The sequence below is a fragment of the Thalassophryne amazonica genome, chromosome 3 (genome assembly GCF_902500255.1).
Source record: "Thalassophryne amazonica chromosome 3, fThaAma1.1, whole genome shotgun sequence".
Classification (NCBI taxonomy): domain Eukaryota; kingdom Metazoa; phylum Chordata; class Actinopteri; order Batrachoidiformes; family Batrachoididae; genus Thalassophryne; species Thalassophryne amazonica.
Window position 1 is genome coordinate 132,750,371 of NC_047105.1, and position 20,056 is coordinate 132,770,426.

General features: G+C 46.0%; 1 protein-coding gene across 1 annotated transcript in view; it reads left to right on the plus strand.

Annotated features, from left to right (window-relative positions):
- The window catches only part of LOC117507641 (inositol 1,4,5-trisphosphate receptor type 1-like), a 535,403-nt gene that overhangs the window by 177,677 nt on the left and 337,670 nt on the right, over positions 1-20,056 (plus strand). Inside the window, exons 27-29 of the mRNA XM_034167459.1 lie at positions 14,321-14,488; positions 15,042-15,113; positions 17,479-17,616. Of these exons, the coding sequence (XP_034023350.1) occupies positions 14,321-14,488; positions 15,042-15,113; positions 17,479-17,616 (378 nt within the window). The remainder of the gene's footprint in view (positions 1-14,320; positions 14,489-15,041; positions 15,114-17,478; positions 17,617-20,056) is intronic.

Genomic DNA, 20,056 nt, shown 5'->3' on the forward strand with positions numbered 1-20,056 from the left:
GTAAATAAAAACAGAATACAATGATTTGCAAATCCTCTTCAACCTATATTCAATTGAATACACCACAAAAACAAGATATTTAATGTTCAGACTGATAAACTTTATTGTTTTTGCAAATATTTGCTCATTTTGAAATGGATGCCATTTTAAAAAAGCTGGGACAGAGGCAATAAAAGACTGGGAAAGTTGATGAATGCTCAAAGAACACCTGTTTGGAATATTCCACAGGTGAACAGGTTAATTGGGAACAGGTGATTGTTATGATTGGGTATAAAAGGAGCATCCCCAAAAGGCTCAGCCTTTCACAAGCAAAGATGGGGCGAGGATCACCACTTTGTGAACAACTGCCTGAAAAAAAGTAGTCCAACAGTTTAAGAACAATAGTTCTCAATGTTCAATTGCAAGGAATTTAGGATTCCATCATCTACAGTCCATAATATAATCAGAAGATTCAGAGAATCTGGGGAACTTTCTACACATTAGCGCCAAGGCCAAAAACCAACACTGAATCTGAAAACCAACATTGAATGCCCGTGACCTTCGATCCCTCAGGTGGCACTGCATTAAAAACTGACATCATTGTGTAAAGGATCTTACCGTGTGGGCTCAGGAACACTTCAAAAATCCATTGTCAGTTAACACAGTTTGTTGCTACATCTACAAGTGCAAGTTAAAACTCTACCATGCAAAGCGAAAGCCATACATCAACAACATCCAGAAACGCTGCCGCCTTCTTTGGGCCAGAGTTAATTTGAAATGGACAGATGCAAAGTGGAAAAGTGTGCTGTGTTCTGATGAGTCCACATTTCAAATTGTTTTGGAAATCACAGACGTCATGTCCTCCGGACAAAAGAGGAAAAAGACCATCCAGATTGTTACCAGAGCAAAGTTCAAAAGCCAGCATCTGTGATGGTATGGGGGTGTGTTATTGACCATGGCATGGGCAGCTTACACATCTGTGATGGCACCATCAATGCTGAAAGTTACATCCAGGTTTTGGAGCAACACATGCTGCCATCCAAGCAACGTCCTTTTCAGGGACGTCCCTGCTTATTTCAGCAAGACAATGCCAAGCCACATTCTGCACGCGTTACAACAGCATGGCTTCGTAGTAAAAGAGTGTGGGTACTAGACTGGCCTGCCTGCAGTCCAGACCTGTCGCCCATTGAAAATGTGTGGCGCATTATGAATAGAAAATCCGACAACGGAGACCCCGGACTGTTGAACAACTGAAGTTGTACATCAAGCAAGAATGGGAAAGAATTCCACCTACAAAGCTTCAACAATTAGTGTCCTCAGTTCCCAAACGCTTATTGAGTGTTGTTAGAAGGAAAGGTGATGTAACACAGTGGTAAACATACCACTGTCCCAGCTTTTTTGAAATGTGTTGCAGGCATCCATTTCAAAATGAGCAAATATTTCCACAAAAACAATAAAGTTTATCAGTTTGAACATTAAATATCTTGTCTTTGCGGTGTATTCAATTGAATATAGTTTGAAGAGGATTTGCAAATCATTGTATTCTGTTTTTATTTCCAGTTTACACAACGTCCCAACTTCATTTGAACTGGGGTTGAACTGTCTTAATTTCACTCACTGGCTGATGTGAGGGGGCGGAGCAGACTGTTCCCTGGGATACAACTTAGGTAAACAAAGCTGGTTTTGGGATCTTGCTTTTTAATTTAATTTAATTGTAATTTATTTTCATTTATATAGCACCAAATCATAACAAAGCTGCCTCAGGGCGCTTAACACAAGTGAAGCGCCCTGAGGCAGACTCTCGTCCTTGAGTTCCACCTGCTACATTTTTTAGGGTTATGACAAATCTCAAATTTATTATCCTGGGGTTATAAATGATGAACTTTTACCTAAAACTCACAAAAGTGACTTTGGTTTTGCCAGACCTTGAAAAAACCTCCCGCACCTAAGACAGTTTCATATTTCACATTAAAACACCTCGCAGCTCTAACACTCTTTATTATAACATGTCAGTTTTACATACAATACACATAAGGAAAACATGAAAATGAGTACATATAGCATTTGTTGTGTTTTTAATAGTGTTTCAGATTTGTGTATTAGTGTTAATAAATTTGCTGCTAAGATATTTGTCTGTTTTGCAAGTAGAACAAACCTCCTCCATCAACCTTACAGCTCTCTCAGCTACTATGAGTAGAGAAGCATTTCACAGCTTAGGGACACTTAAGTTTGGATATTGATGACAGCAGGACTTCACAATCTGTCTCTGAATAGTGTTGGTTAGAAAACCAGGCCCGCGACCATGTAGTTGCAATGAAATCGCAAGTTATCCTCAACTGTTCTCGCCACTTTGCAAGAAGGAAAAATGCAATAAGTGCTAAAATTCCTCGTGAGTTCCACCTGGCACTGTGAAGTGATGGCAGCTTGTGCCATTTGATGTGAGGCCATTTTTCCTCCATTTTGTAAAACTTGTATGCTTCACAAAGCTCAAAAAGGAATTTAAAATCATGTCTCCAGCCAAGGTTCTCATATTCTGGTATCACTTCTGTGCCCATGTGTGCATTTTGCAAATCATCATACTGTTCCAAAATCTCATCAATAAACTCGTAGTTAATGTTAGGTGACCATGACCGTATAGGAAAAAAGAAGTCCAACACATGTCGCAGAACAAGATCAAGAATGTGGTGCTGGCAGCCGATGTATTGAGGTTCACCGAATGCCTTGTGTCGAAATGTTCTCTGAAGCCTGGCTACAACACAATTTTTGTGACCAGTATTGACTTCTGTTGTGTCAGAGATGATCACCTGAATACTGTTCCATGCATTGTACTCATCAAGCAGGTCCTGTAGTGGTATATAGATGTCTGCAGTGGTTCTACTGTCACAAGCCAAAATGCCAAGTTGTAATGTTCTTCTGTCATTTTTCAAGTACACAACTTGGTACTCCTTATTGTCAATTTTCTTACCACCAAAATGCAAACCAAATTTCTCTTCAGAGATCAGTTCCATGAGGCGCTTCTTAACTTGTTTTGCATCTCTGATTGTTCGACGCCAGACAACAGAGTGTGATAGTGTTGGGACACTAACGTCATCTTCAGCTAGACTTTGAAGCACCTGTGATGCTTTTCTGGTTGACAAAGAGTGTTTAGACACCAGTTTGGCAGCAGACTTTGTTGAGTGGCGTGTTCATGTTTATCTATAAATGGACTGCATTTATATAATTGGTAAGTGGACTGCATTTATATAGCGCTTTTCCATCTGCATCAGACGCTCAAAGCACTTTACAATTATGCCTCACATTCACCCCAATGTCAGGGTGCTGTCATACAAGGCGCTCACTACACACCGGGAGCAATAGGGGATTAAAGGCCTTGCCCAAGGGCCCTCAGTGATTTTCCAGTCAGGTGGTGATTTAAAACCATGATCTTCTGGACTCAAGCCCAACACCTTAACCACTAGACCATCACCTCCCCCATCATCTATTTTACCATTATTTTTTATTTCTTTTAATTATTGTTTAATAATATATTTTAGCAATATTTATGTGTATATATTTTCTTGTTATTTCTTGATACTTGTTAATTCTTTTCTTGTTACGTTATTTTTAAATAGTATTGTGTAAACTTGTGTATTTTTAAAAGTGATGCGGTGCTAGGTTCGGGAGGTTTTTCATGATCCAATGAAATAAACTTCAAAAAAGTGATCTATGGGTAAAAGTTCATCAAATGCAACATCAGGAAAATGAAAGTTTTGAAAAAAGTGTTGTAGTCATAACCCTAGTGCTCACCTTTGAACTTTAGCAGTGAAACAAAGAAGTAAAACATTATTTTGTGATTATTTCACAGCAGTTAAGCTGTAAAACACAAACATGGACAAGCTTCTTCCTCAACATGAGTGCATGTGCAGGGCTACCCAGTGTGGGGCCCATGGGCCACATCTGGCACATCTTCTCTTTGTTTTGGCCCACCGTGGCAATTCACAGTCTTTCTGGAATTAATAAATTACTTTTAGGCACTTTAAATAGAAATAATATTATTCAGTTAAGACAAGACAAGATAACACATTTGTTGGGAAAGTGTAGTGACACGGACCCACAACAGGGGGCGCAAATGAACGGTCAATAGATGAGCCAAAATATAACAATTTAATGTTGTGAATGTGCACAACGAACATACAGACAATCTCAGAATATCATAACAGTCAATACACAAAGGTGACGTGTGGGCAGGCTCGAGGATAGAAGGCGTCTGTCCTAAGAAGAGCCGGAACCACACGATTTCCGCCGCCCCAGAACCTGGTGAATACTGGAGCCGCCAAGTCCCGAATTCCCAGGTGATCACCGTCCCCGACTGTCGGATCTGGTACTGCTGGCGAAGAACAAAGACAGTCAAGTGTGGGTGTGTGTACACCCAGTAACAACAACGGTGGGAATGCCACCTCCACCTCTCACTCAATAACTTGCAGAGTACTGTGGATTCCTCAGGGGAAAAGAGTGCCTTCAGCGCTCTCACAGCTTCCACCGAAGGAGGAACTGGTACTCCTGCAAACTCTCACAATATACAAATATTACAATTACAAAACAGCTGAAGATATTACCTCCAATGAAGTATGATATCTCGGCAACGAGGTGGAGATGACGTCTGGTCTTTATGGAGTGAGATGATGTTGAGTAGATGGGTGACAGCTGTCAAGAGGTAATGAGCGACAGCTGTCACCCCCGGCTGTGTCCATGGCGGCAGCGCCCTCTCGTGCCTGAAGCCCGCACTTCAGGCAGGGCGCCCTCTGGTGGTGGGCCAGCAGTACCTCCTCTTCTGGCGGCCCACACAACAGGACCCCCCCCTCAACGGGCGCCTCCTGGCGCCCGACCAGGTTTGTCGGGGTGTCGGCGGTAGAAGTCGGCCAGGAGGTCCGGATCCAGGATGAAGCCCCTCTTCACCCAGGAGCGTTCTTCGGGTCCATACCCCTCCCAGTCCACCAAGTACTGGAACCCCCGACCCATCCGACGGACGTCCAGGAGCCGGCGCACCGTCCAAGCCGGCCCCCCGTCGATGATCCGAGCAGGAGGGGGCGCCGGTCCGGGAGCACAGAGGGGTGAGGTGTGATGAGGTTTGATACGTGACACGTGGAAAACCGGATGGATCCGCAGTGAAGCCGGGAGTTGGAGCTTCACTGCGGCAGGACTGAGGACTTTGAGGATCTTGAAGGGGCCAATGTACCTGTCCTGGAGTTTCGGGGAATCCACCTGGAGGGGGATGTCCTTCGTGGAAAGCCACACCTCCTGCCCGGGCTGGTAAGCAGGGGCCGGGGATCGCCGGCGGTCTGCATGGGTCTTCGCCCTCGTCCGGGCCTTCAACAAGGCAGAGCGGGCGGAGCGCCACACCCGACGGCACTTCCGCAGGGGGGCCTGGACCGAGGGCACACCGACCTCTCCCTCCACCACGGGAAACAACGGGGGCTGATACCCCAAACACACCTCAAATGGGGAGAGGCCGGTGGCCGAAGACACCTGGCTGTTATGCGCATACTCGATCCAGGCCAGATGGTTACTCCAGGCCGTCGGGTGCGCGGATGTGACGCAGCGGAGGGTCTGTTCCAGTTCCTGGTTGACCCGCTCTGCCTGTCCGTTCGTCTGTGGATGGTACCCGGACGAGAGACTCACGGTGGCCCCCAGTTCCCTGCAGAAGCTCCTCCAGACGTGTGAGGAGAACTGGGGACCACGATCTGAGACAATGTCGGAGGGTATCCCATGCAGACGGACAACGTGGTGGACCAGGAGGTCTGCTGTCTCCTGGGCTGTTGGGAGCTTCGGGAGGGCCACGAAGTGGGCCGCCTTGGAGAAACGGTCCACTATCGTGAAGATGGTGGTGTTGCCCTGTGACAGCGGGAGGCCCGTGACGAAATCCAGGCCGATGTGGGACCAGGGGCGATGAGGCACCGGCAGCGGCTGGAGGAGTCCTTGGGCCTTTGTGTGTACTGCCTTGCACCTGGCACAGGTGGTGCAGGCCTGGATATATTCCCGGACGTCTGCCTCCATAGACGCCCACCAGAAGCGCTGCCGGACAACTGCCACGGTCCTTCGCACCCCTGGATGACAGGAGAGCTTGGAACCGTGACAGAAGTCCAAGACTGCAGCTCTGGCCTCTGGTGGGACGTACAGACGGTTCTTCGGACCTGTTCCTGGGTCTGGGCTCCGTGCCAGGGCCTCCCGGACGGTCTTCTCCACGTCCCAGGTGAGGGTGGTCACGATAGTGGACTCAGGCAGGATGGGCTCCGGTGGATCCGACAGTGCAGTTTTGACCTCCTCTTCGTGTACCCGGGACAAGGCATCCGACCTCTGGTTCTTGGTCCCGGGGCGATAGGTGATCCGGAAGTCAAAACGCCCGAAGAACAGTGACCAGCGGGCTTGCCTGGGGTTCAGCCGCTTGGCGGTCCTGATATACTCCAGGTTCCCATGGTCAGTGAAAACCGTGAATGGCACAGACGCTCCCTACAACAAGTGTCTCCACTCCTCAAGAGCCTCTTTCACCGCAAGGAGTTCTCGATTGCCGACGTCATAGTTCCGTTCAGCCGGGGTCAACCTGCGTGAAAAGTAGGCACACGGGTGAAGTACCTTTTCGGTCTCTCCGCTCTGGGACAGCATGGCTCCTATCCCTGAGTCAGAGGCGTCCACTTACCATGAACTGGCGGCTAGGGTCGAGCTGCACCAAAACTGGCGCAGTAGAGAACCGTCGTTTCAACTCCTTGAACGCGGCTTTGCACCGATCCGACCAGGTGAAGGGGACTTTTGGAGAGGTCAGGGCTGTCAGGGGGCTAACTACCTGACTGTAGCCCTTAATGAACCTCCTATAGAAATTAGCGAAGCCGAGGAACTGTTGCAGCTTCCTACGGCTTGTTGGTTGGGGCCAATCTCTCACCGCCGCAACCTTGGCCGGATCAGGGGCAACGGAGTTAGAGGAGATGATAAACCCCAGGAAGGACAAAGATGTGCGGTGAAACTCGCACTTCTCGCCCTTCACAAACAGTCGGTTCTCTAACAACCGCTGCAGGACCTGACGTACATGCTGGACATGGGTCTCAGGATCCGGAGAAAAGATAAGAATATCGTCCAGATATACGAAGACGAATCGGTGCAGGAAGTCCCGCAAGACATCGTTAACCAAGGCTTGGAATGTCGCGGGGGCATTGGTGAGGCCGAACGGCATGACCAGGTACTCAAAGTGACCTAATGGGGTGTTAAATGCCGTCTTCCATTCGTCTCCCTTCCGGATCTGAACCAGGTGATACGCATTTCTAAGATCCAGCTTAGTAAAGATTTTGGCTCCATGCAGGGGGGTGAACACGGAATCTAACAATGGCAACGGGTATCGGTTGCGAACCGTAATCTCATTCAGCCCCCTGTAATCAATACATGGACGAAGTCCGCCATCTTTCTTGCCCACAAAAAAGAAACCTGCCCCCATCGGGGAGGTGGAGTTCCGGATCAGCCCGGCAGCTAATGAGTCCCGGATGTAGGTCTCCATTGATTCGCGCTCAGGTCGTGAGAGGTTGTACAGCCTGCTGGACGGGAACTCAGCGCCTGGAACCAAATCAATGGCACAATCGTACGGACGGTGCGGGGGAAGGGTGAGTGCCAGATCCTTCCTGAAGACGTCAGCAAGATCGTGGTACTCAACCGGCACTGCCGTCAGATTGGGAGGGACTTTGACCTCCTCCTTAGCCTGTGAACCGGGAGGAACCGAGGATCCTAAACACCCCCGATGGCAGGTTTCGCTCCACTGAACCACCACCCCAGACGGCCAATCAATCCGGGGATTGTGCTTCAACATCCATGGGATGCCCAAAATCACGCGGGAGGTAGAAGGAGTTACAAAAAACTCAGTCTCCTCCCGGTGGTTTCCAGACACCACCAGAGTTACTGGTTGTGTCTTGTGTGTGAGTAAAGGGAGGAGGGTGCCATCTAGTGCCCGCACCTGCAACGGCGAAGGAAGCGCCACCAGAGGGAGCCCTACCTCCCTTGCCCATCTGCTGTCTAGCAGATTCCCTTCTGACCCTGTGTCCACCAGTGCTCGGGCTTGAAGGGTTAAATCCCCGCTCAGGATTGTGACTGGGAGTCGTGTGGCAATTTGTGTGTGTCTCACTTGAATGTTTTGACCCCCCCTTAGCCCAGTCTCTAAGGGCGAGTGTTGTCGTTTTGGCCGTTTGGGGCAGTTTCTCTGTGTGTGCTCAGTTGAGCTGCAGAGAAAACACTCTCCACGGATCAGCCTCCCCATTTTGGCCCTGTGCGTTTCCCTAACAACGTCAGCAGGGGGAGCTGTTGCCCCACAAAGCGCTGCGGCTGTGGAGCGTGGGGAGGGCGGCCCCTTTTCGAACCCGGAAGGGAGAGGGGCGGCGCGTATCCGGTCACGTCCTTCGCCTCGCTCCCGACAGCGTTCCTCCAACCGATTGTCTAACCGTATAACGAGATCGATAAGCCCATCTAAATCCCGCGGTTCCTCCTTAGCTACCAGCTGCTCCTTCAGAACCAACGACAGTCCGTTTATGAAGGCGGCGCGGAGCGCAACGTTATTCCAGCCGGACCTCGCAGCCGCGATGCGGAAGTTGACTGCATAAGCGGCTGCGCTCTCGCGTCCCTGTCTCATTGACAGCAGCACTGTTGAAGCGGTCTCTCCTCTGTTAGGGTGATCAAACACTGTTCTGAACTCCCCCACAAACCCAGTGTATGCTGATAACAACCGTGAGTTCTGTTCCCAGAGCGCCGTAGCCCAGACGCGTGCTTTACCCCGAAGCAGAGCAATCACATAAGCTATTTTACTAGCATCTGACGCGTACATGACGGGACGTTGTGCGAAGACGAGTGAACACTGTATAAGAAAATCCGCGCACGTCTCCACACAACCTCCGTATGGCTCAGGAGGGCTTATGTATGCTTCAGGGGATGGTGGGAGGGGTTGTTGAACCACCACTGGAACGTTTATATCCTGCACAGGGTTGGCAGGAGGACGAGCTGCAGCAGCGCCCTGAGCGCTCGCCGCCATCTGCGCGGAGAGAGCCTCCACCCTGCGGTTCAGGAGGATGTTTTGCTCAGTCATTTGATCCAACCGAGCCGTAAAGGCGGTGAGAATGTGCTGCAGCTCACCAATCACGTCTCCTGCAGACGCCTGCGCTCCCTGCTCTCCCATTGGTCGTTCAACAGCCGGGTGATGCTCCTCGGAGTCCATGACGCTGGCCGAGATATCCTGTTGGGAAAGTGTAGTGACACGGACCCACAACAGGGGGGCGCAAATGAACGGTCAATAGATGAGCCAAAATATAACAATTTAATGTTGTGAATGTGCACAACGAACATACAGACAATCTCAGAATATCATAACAGTCAATACACAAAGGTGACGTGTGGGCAGGCTCGAGGATAGAAGACGTCTGTCCTAAGAAGAGCCGGAACCACACGATTTCCGCCGCCCCAGAACCTGGTGAATACTGGAGCCGCCAAGTCCCAAATTCCCAGGTGATCACCGTCCCCGACTGTCGGATCTGGTACTGCTGGCGAAGAACAAAGACAGTCAAGTGTGGGTGTGTGTACACCCAGTAACAACAACGGTGGGAATGCCACCTCCACCTCTCACTCAATAACTTGCAGAGTACTGTGGATTCCTCAGGGGAAAAGAGTGCCTTCAGCGCTCTCACAGCTTCCACCGACGGAGGAACTGGTACTCCTGCAAACACTCACAATATACAAATATTACAATTACAAAATGGCTGGGGATATTACCTCCAATGAAGTATGATATCTCGGCAACGAGGTGGAGATGATGTCTGGTCTTTATGGAGTGAGATGATGTTGAGTAGATGGATGACAGCTGTCAAGAGGTAATGAGCGACAGCTGTCACCCCCGGCTGTGTCCATGCCGGCAGCGCCCTCTCGTGCCTGAAGCCCGCACTTCAGGCAGGGCGCCCTCTGGTGGTGGGCCAGCAGTACCTCCTCTTCTGGCGGCCCACACAACAACATTATTAAGCCTGAAGGGAAATTTCTGCCTTTTAGCAGTTCAGAAATTAAAAACAAGATTAACAAATACACATAAGAACATTAACTACTTGAATAATAGCAGAATACAATAAAAATCAAATCAAGTAAATTAAGTAGAAGAAAATATTACAGGAGGTACAGGTTATAGGAAGTGATAAATGGAGAGACCCACTCACTCATCTTCATCCGCTTACTCCAATTTAGTGTCACGGGGGGTGCTGGAGCTTATCCCAGCAGTTACAGGACGTGAAGCGGGGTACTCCCTGGACAGGACGCCAGTCTGTTACAAGGCCACATGTAGACAAATAAACACACACCTACGGACAATTTAAAGTTTCCAATCCACCTAACCTGCATGTCTGTGGATGTGGGAGGAAGCCGGAGCACCTGGAGGGAACCCACACAAGCACGGGGAGAACATGCAAACTCCACACAAAAAAGGCCACAGGTGGGAATCAAACCCATGACCTCCTTGCTGTGAGGTAACAGTGCTAACCACTAATCCACTGTGCCGCCCTGAACAGAGAGATCATACAGTATAATTTATATGTGATGAAATGATTATGTTAAAATGCCATTTTAGATTTAGAATGGAAAATTTCTGTAAAACACAGTGCTTTTAATTGTAATTGTATGTAATTTACACAAGATAAAACCCCCGTCACACATACGCTGATTGAGGCCGAATTGCGTCAGAATGACACATCCGGTCACAGTTGGGAAGTATTGAGGTGCAGTCTGAAGACAAATGGACGGCAGTCTCTGAGCAGTCTACATATTTGGTCCCATTCGCTCAGCTATCCCAAGTGTGTTGCACATGTTCAAACACTCTTGGCACCATCGAGATGGGACACACATCTGACGGCGGTCTATGTGCAGTTTTTGCACCATCTGATTTCAATCTACATATTCTGACAACATCATAACAGCATTTGAAAAGATCTGGTTGATTTAGCTGTGAGATGGATCGGTCACAGCAAAGCCTGCCAGCATGTTGTGCCACATATGTCCACCTCCACTGGACCCCGGCCAGTGGAGGTGGACATGCGTCACTCTGTACGCATCAGAGGCTCGGTGCAGCACCCCGCAAAGCAGCTGAACGGGATGTCACCGCTGTAATACATGTATTATTACATGTTCACCTCCCAACTATGTAGCGGGTATGTTGTGGAAATGTTTCTCCAGCCCATGACAACATAAATACACATACAACTCACTTTCGGTATGGCCTCAGGAGCAGCACAGCGCAGTCAGCTGGTGAAGTCCCTTTCACCCAGCTGTGCTGTGGGCTGGCAACGTTGATCGGCTCAGAAATGCAGAATCCACCTCTGGCATAAATAAATCCCATTTGAAGCGCCGTCCCGCACCAATAATCCAACTACAGTTGTGTTAAGATGTGTTTCAAGTGCGCTGAAATGGCCACAAAAACAGAGTTTAAAAAAAGAGAGAAAAAAGTTTGCTGACTGCATCCGAAAAATGTTGCACATGTAGTGGAAGTTGGCGCACTGCCAGCAGTTCAGCAGCAGTTATAGAGTCCAGCCGGATGATTAAAATCTAGCAATGCAAGTATATACTGATCAAACACCTAAAGGGGATTTTCGCCAGACTGTACAACAGCAAATGATCACTGATAGTTCTTAGCCTTTTTGTGTCTGGATGGACTACTCGTGTGCTCGTGTGCACAGAATGCACACAGCACCCCACGTGTGCATGCGGAGCGGCTTGTACAACCATTATGAACACATACACGCAGCTGACAGACCATTTCATCTGGCCACACACTCGGATGCTGGATGGATCACTTGGTCTACGCATGTACATACGCACACGCCGTCATGTGAGAGACACAAACTCCTGCCAGCGGACTCTCTTCCTGATGAGAGGTCAGTTTAGCACTGGGAATGTGAGGATGAGCGACAGCTTCAATGTTGGCGGCATCTGACTGTTGTCTGAAATATGTTTCGAATATATTTATATATTTATATGAATCCCGGATGAATGGCCATTCGACCCACTGTCGGCTGGAGTCAGCCAAAGTCCAGGTGCTACCCACGAACATCCAACACCACTCACGGGGCACTTAGAAAAGGTGGGGCTATTCGCTCAGCTGGCACGAGAGGAGAGTGCAGATGACTTTCGACCTGGCTGTGCAAATGGCCCCATATTTCCTCAGTGCCACATGACTGTGCCGTTACCAAGCAACACACCTGTCATGCAAGGCCCCTCCCCCAATACATGTGGTATGCGGGTGTGTTGCTCTTCCCCCCACCATGATCCAACATTGTCAGGTGCGGCTGAGGTCGCTGGAGTGTGATCACTGTCCAGCGCAGCACACATCTGGACAGTTGTAATGTCCAGCTGGAACAGCTGATTGCTGTGAACTCGTAACTCAACTGGAGAACATATGCCGTGCCATCAAAAACATGAACAACGCTCCATGCAATGTATGTGTGGACGGGCTCTCGTGCTCTCCTGACATGCTGATAATTACACTCAGAAAAGATCACATGGGGACTGGCCAGCCACGTCTCATCGAGCACAGCATGGTGTGAATGTCGTTATCAGCCCCACGGCCAGGCTAATGAACCTTCCACCACGTAAATTGTAGCCCACCTGACAGACAGAAAGAGTGGAAAATAAATACAACATGGGGAAAGGCGTGAACTCATTCATGTCTGATCGCTTTGCTCACAACGCTGTGGGCATACGGTGCCTCTCAGCTGATCGCCGGCCAGTGACTCATCTGTCAGCTGGAAGTGACAGCGGCTCAGTGCACACGACGCATTAAATTAAAAACACAAACACCAGAGCCAGGACAATTAAATAAATACATACAACAATGACTACATTCATAATTACATAAAATAAATTACATAACATAAATAATCACAAAACAAAGGAACAGAGAGTGAGACTTTGTTCTGTGTTCTGATTGAAAAGGTGGGGGTGTCCGCGTCAGCTGCTGCTGGTGAGATCTGTGGACTCGTAAGTCACAGCTGTTGAACACATGCCGTGTTATGAATTATAGGACCTGACAACATCCCACTGTGAGGTGCGTGCATGAGCATGCTGTCCTCACATGGAAGTACATGAAAACACATATCGCCTTTATATCGCGTCAGTGTGCACATCGGCAGGCTGTCCCATGTGAAAAGCTCCATGTGATCATGTGTACACTCAGGTGGCGATCTGAATGTCACATTCACCATGTGAGCTATGGTCCACATGACGCAGTGTCCTTCAGCGCACCACTTACTGGACACGCGGGGCCGGCAGATATGGACATGATAAGAGCTTATGGCTTCATTCATGTGAGTTCATGACTTTACGTCTATGACCATGGGTCATATACAGAGGAACAGAAGGATCATACTTGTATTGTCCGCTCAATATGAGGAATTAAATTTTAGAAATTGTGGTGGGGTTTTTTTGGTGTGTGTCTGTGTATTTTTTTGTCCCCACAGCAGCAGCGCGATGTGCTGTCACACATTCCAGGTGCTCGCATTGTGTTTGTGCATATGCACGAGCGTGCACAAAACCGCCACTACGGTATCGTTCACGCCTGTCCGAACATGTGTCCCTCCCAACAGCAGGTGGAATGTTTCGTGGTTCACCATTTCGTTTTTTGTTCGCACTTTATTGTCCCATTCCTGCTTCTTTTGGAAATGGACAATAAACCGGACAATGGAACATGTCCCCCTCAATTTTTAATGCATTATATAAAAATAATAATAATGGTTGCAACTGTTTTTGCAATTTTCACTTGTTCATTTCATAAAGATAGGTTCAAAAGCCATCACAATTTCAATTGTAAGGTTTTAGGATAACTGCCACAAAGTAAAGCATTTTTAGCCACAACAATTGCACAAAAAAACAATAAAAAACCCTCATCTGTCTCAGTCTGTCTATATGTCTGTCTTTCTCCTAAGGTATACATAGATCTGTGCACTCAGTGCATGTTGCATGTTGCAGGGCTCATGCTTTGGCTTTTACAAAATAATAAATTACTTTGATTTTTTTTTTTATTTGGTGGAGGGGATATAGAATAGAGCCTTTATTGTCACTGCACATATATACATACAACGAAACTTGCCCTCTGCATTTAACCATCCTAATTACAGTTAGACACAATCCACCCACTAGGAGCAGTGGGCAGCCACAGTCCGGCACCCAGGGACCAACTCCAGATGTAAAGACGCTGCTTCGGTCAGGGGCAGAGAAAGGAGCAGACCCTAAATAAGCATGGCTATGGGTAGGATATGGCTTTTTGGCTGTTTTGATGGACAGTGTATGGACAAAATCTCCTTGTTCTCCTAAGGTCCAGCTGTTGGTGACCAGCCAGGATGTGGAAAATTACAAGCAGATCAAGTGTGATCTGGACCAGCTACGTTCTATCGTGGAGAAGTCTGAGCTGTGGGTTTACAAACGGCAAGAAGAAGTGATGGCGGATGGTGATGGACCTTCAGAGTCTGACAACAAAATAAAGGTACACTAGTCCATCTAAACTGAGTTAAATCCAGCCATCGGTGGACAGTGATGACCTCAGAAAAACAAAGGAAACAAATAGGATTTTAAGTGCTGTTTGCAACTTCATAATGAATATACGACATTGAATTTGTAAGTGCATTGCTATATACCCCCCCAACCCTTAACTGGAAAAACCAGGTTAAGAAAATGAATGAAAGAATGAATAAGTGCAAAAGATTCCATTGAGCTTGCTTACAGATTTCATGTTTAATACATTTTTATGAAATTCTCTAATTCAGTTTCAAAATGTTTTGCCAGTTTTTGGTGTTGTGTTGTTCCTGAGTGGTTGCATGCACCACACCACAGAACTGGGCCAGTTCTGTGGTGTGGTGCATGTGGTGATGTACTGCAACAGTTCATGTTCCCAAATCTCACCTGACCTGACCCTGATCTGATTCTGTTGTTGACAAGAAGGAAAATAAAATTTCAAGTTTTTACCTGTAACACAACAAATGTGGGGTAAAAAATTAAAGAGGTACGTAAACTTTATTTTTCTTATTCTTGATTTGCAGGTAGAGTCACTCGGTTCAGATCGATACAAGACAGAAAGCATGAGCAGTTACAACTACAGAGTTGTCAAAGAGGTAAGTGTCCTTGTCGGCAAAAGCACTAAAACCACACCGTGTTGTCTTTCTCGGGACAGGTTTTATCATATATATTCACAGTGAATGCATAGTTCATGTATGTTTGTGTTAATCTACAATCCCAAATCAGAAGAAGTCGGGGTGGTATGGAAAATGGAAACAAAAAAAAACACACAACCTGTGACTTCTATGTATTTCTTAGCAGAACATATGAACCCAAGATGGCGGCCTGAGCTCCTCTTTACTGGTTGCCTTTGTGAATGGCATATCTATTCTTACAACATTCCATGTCTCCACTTTCTACTTCAAGTTACACTTTTGCTTTTGCATCTTCTTTTTTTTTTTTGCTTCTAGATGAGTGTTTTATAACAAATGTGTTTCATAAAATAGGCCACTTTGAACTAGTAGACTTTGCTAATTTTGTCAAAAGGTCATGCGAAGACCCTGTGCATTGTTACCGGGTCCCCAAAGAGTAGAGACCACTGATTTATGTAATTGGCAGAGGTTTGGAATTCTGGATGTCCTGGATGTCCAAGTCGGGCTGGTTTGTCCACTGTCAGCAAAAAAACAAACAAACAAACAAACAAAAAAGTTGTTCAACCATAGTTGACTTCTTTTAAATTGTTGCAACATGTAATACTACAGAGGTGCATGTTATGTTATGTCAACGTGGGAACATTGACAGGAGTATATACAGTAGTGTTCAGAATAATAGTAGTGCTATGTGACTAAAAAGATTAATCCAGGTTTTGAGTATATTTCTTATTGTTACATGGGAAACAAGGTACCAGTAGATTCAGTAGATTCTCACAAATCCAACAAGACCAAGCATTCATGATATGCACACTCTTAAGGCTATGAAATTGGGCTATTAGTAAAAAAAAAGTATAAAAGGGGGTGTTCACAATAATAGTAGTGTGGCATTCAGTCAGTGAGTTTGTCAATTTTGTGGAACAAACAGGTGTGAATCAGGTGTCCCCTATGTAAAGATGAAGCCAGCACCTGTTGAACATGCTTTTCTTTTTGAAAGCCTGAGGATCATGGATCAGTTTGGATATGTCAAAATACTTGAAGAGGTCATGTTGCCTTATGCTGAAGAGGACATGCCCTTGAAATGGGTGTTTCAACAAGACAATGACCCCAAGCACACTAGTAAACAAGCAAAATCTTGGTTCCAAACCAACAAAATTAATGCCTCGCAGATGTGAAGAAATCATGAAAAACTGTGGTTATACAACGAAATACTAGTTTAGTGATTCACAGGAAAACAGTTTGAACATAATAGTTTTGAGTTTGTAGCGTCAACAGCAGATGCTACTATTATTGTGAACACCCCCTTTTCTACTTTTTTCCACTAATAGCCCAATTTCATAGCCTTAAGAGTGTGCATACGAGGTCTGTGAGAAAAGTATCGTACCTTTTTATTTTTTTCAAAAACTATATGGATTTGATTCATATGTTTTTACGTCAGCCAAGCTTGAACCTTTGTGCGCATGCGTGAGTTTTTCCACGCCTGTCAGTTGCGTCATTCGCCTGTGGGCAGGCTTTGAGTGAGCACTGCTCCACCCCTCTCGTCGTTGTTTCATTGCGAGGAAATGGCGGAATGATTTGGGCTTTTTTTCCATCAGAATTTTTTCAGAAACTGTTAGAGACAAGCAGCTGGAAACCATTCGAAAAATTTATCTGGCTTTCGGTGAAAATTTTACGGGCTTCACAGAGAATAAGGACTGTTACTACAGCTTTAAGGACGCCCCACAATGGCACACGGTGCGCTGCGCTCCGAGCCGCCATCGAGAGGCAGAAAACACCACATCATTTCTAAACGGATGGCTGTGTGGAGCTGGGACCGTCGTGTGCAATTTCTCTGGTTATCACAAGAGCTGGACATCAGCCATTTTCCGGTAGATTTCACTTTTAACAAGAGATTTTGTCATGGAAAGCCGCGCGGAGGCTTCGCGCGTCACGACCGATTCGCAGATCGAGCGAGACAAAGGAACACCTCCGTTTCGGAGTGCCAGAGGACAAGTTGGGACATGCCTATCTCGGCTTTCAATGCTTACCAGCCCAGTGACTATAAGAGAAATTGTGGAGAGCTGGGCATGTCCCAACTTGTCCTCTAACACTCCGAAACGGAGGTGTTCCTCACAGACCTCGTATCATGAATGCTTGGTCTTGTTGGATTTGTGAGAATCTACTGAATCTACTGGTACCTTGTTTCCCATGTAACAATAAGAAATATACTCAAAACCTGGATTAATCTTTTTTAGTCACATAGCACTACTATTATTCTGAACACTACTGTATTTTCTTTAAACATGTATTTTCAACTCTGCTGTGCCCTAATTATTTGTGTCTATTTCTTCAGATCTTACTACGTCTCAGTAAGTTGTGTATCCAAGAAAGAAGCTCAGGGAAGAAAAACAAAAAACAGCAGCAGAGGTTACTGAGGAACATGGGAGCTCATAGTGTGGTGCTGGAACTCCTGCAAATCCCTTATGAGAAGGTAAGTAAGTCAGTAAAATGTATTTATGTAGCACTTTTGAAGATACAATCAAAAAGTGCTTCACAGTAAAATTTAAAATATAACCCAATGCTAAAATACCCTTGGCCGTGTGAGCATTGTATTCTTTATAATTTGCAGTTGTTTAATTAATTATTAAGATCCTTGTCACGATTTTGGCCGTCTCTGGGCTTCAAATCTAATTTTTCCTCCTTCTTTTACCCACCATCTGCCCCAGCTCTGTTTTACTAGTTATTTATCGTGGGTTTATTGCGTTCTATTTTTGCTTTGCTACTTTGTCTCTTTGCTACTTTTATACTTTAGCCATTGTTCTGTTCTTGTTTTGTTCAGCCAGTTTGTGTTTCTATTGTTTACATTTGTCTATTTTGTTCTTCTCATTTGTTATATTATCTGTTGTGCGTTGGTGTCAGGTTTTATCACAGTCTGTTTTACTGTTGGTTTGTTTTACCACTCTGTTTTCTTAGTTAGTTCCAGTTCAGTTTTGTCTTGGTGTTTATCATGCCTGGTTTGCTATCGCATTATTTCCTGTCCCTGATTTCCATTTTAGCTCTGTTCTGTTTTTGCCATTTATTTCCACTCCGCACTTCCCATCATGTCTTCGTTCCTCATCTCACGCCCAGTTATTTATGTTTACTTCACGCCCTGCACCTGCCATTATGTTTTTCCTCACTTTGATTCTGTGTTCCCATTTCACTCCAGCTCTTGCACCAGCTCACGTATCTTCGTGAATTACATCACTTCAGTTTGTGTACTCCCCTCCTCACAATCTTGTCTGTGCTTTATCTTTGTTCACTAGCCACGCCCCCTTCTAGATTGTTCCTCACGCTCACCTCGTTTACACTACCTGCCCCTCGCTTCTCACTAATTAGTCCACATGTATTTAAACCCCACAGTCCTTCACTTCCCCACCAGATTGTTGTCTTAGTACACTTTCCAGCGCCCTTCATAGTCCTGTTTTTGTCTTGCCGTGTTTTGATCCTTGGTCTGTTTACCTCGACCATGCCTTTTGCTTCATCCCAGATGGCTGAGTTTGCTTGTACTTCTGAACCCTGCTCGTTTGTGACTGCGTCTCAACCTGATCCTGTTTGTACCTCTGCCACTGATTACATGTGTACCGAAACCAAGCCTGGAATAAAGATCATGATTTCGGTCCAGCCGCTCCTGGTGACAGGCTCCCGCCCGTCCTGACAATCCTGTTGTCTTGTGTACAATTTGAACATGTTCAAATCAAATCATAATTTATTCAAGTTGTACAAACCATGGAATATTTACAGTTATTAATGAGACAAATTTCACTCCATAGCAAGTTAGATTTGGGTTTGCGAAAGTTAGCGTGCAAGGTAACTTCCAAAAATGTCTTGCAAATGACTCCAGAGGTGTTATCAGGTTACAAAAACAGTGTTTTAAGTTTTAGAAGTGTTTATTTCTCACTAGCTTTTACATAATATACCAGAAAGAAAGCTGTTAGCAAGTAGCTACACCAGGAAGTGACGTCCCCAATGCCAACCTCTGCAAAATGTCTTGTAAATAAGTTCAGAGGTGATATTAGGTTCCAAAAACAGTTTTTCAATTTTAGAAGTGTTTATTTCTCACTAGCTTTTACGTTATAGATAAAAAAAATGTATATAAGCACACAAAACAAAGCAGTTTTGAAGAGACCAGCGAGTGATGTCACGGTGCAGCTCTACTCTGATTGGCACCCACGTCACTCAAAAACAAAATCGACCACATTGAAACAGGATGTGACTTTTTAATCTCTTAAAATACATCAAGGTTAGCCATCTTTGAACTTGTCCAAGGTCTGTGGCCCAAGAATGTTCCCTGTGAATTTCAAAAGTCTGGCAGTAATAGGACTGGACCTATGCTAAGCACAGATGGACAGATGAATGAAAAGCCTTCGGAATACCCGAAGGCCATATGTGATGGCCTCGGGTAATAAAAAACACAAAGATTAAAAACAGCAACACAACACTAAGTGAAAGCAATGCTGTTCAAATGAGTCTTGAGCTTGTCCTTAAAACCTCCAACTGAGTCCATGGAGAGCAGATACAATGGCAGTGCATTCCATAGCTTGGGGGTTGTCAGCCTTGACCTCAGCACAACCAGCAAGTCCTGGTCTGCAGACCTCAGAGACCTGCTTGGAGCATAAGGTGTAGGAGTTCACCAGTGTAGGGTGCTACAACATTATAATCATATATGTTGATGTGTTCAAGCACAATGGGATTTTCTACAAATGGGTTATATTGGACTGAATATAAAGTGGTCCTGATTATAAGATGACACCCCCCCCCCCCCCCATTTTTTTTGTTTCCAAGACTTTCTGAAGACCAAATTAAATTTTTGAAAGAGAACATGTCTTTATTTGAAAATAATGTTAATAAAAACACCTTAAGTGCAACAAACAGTGATGCAGTAATTCGTA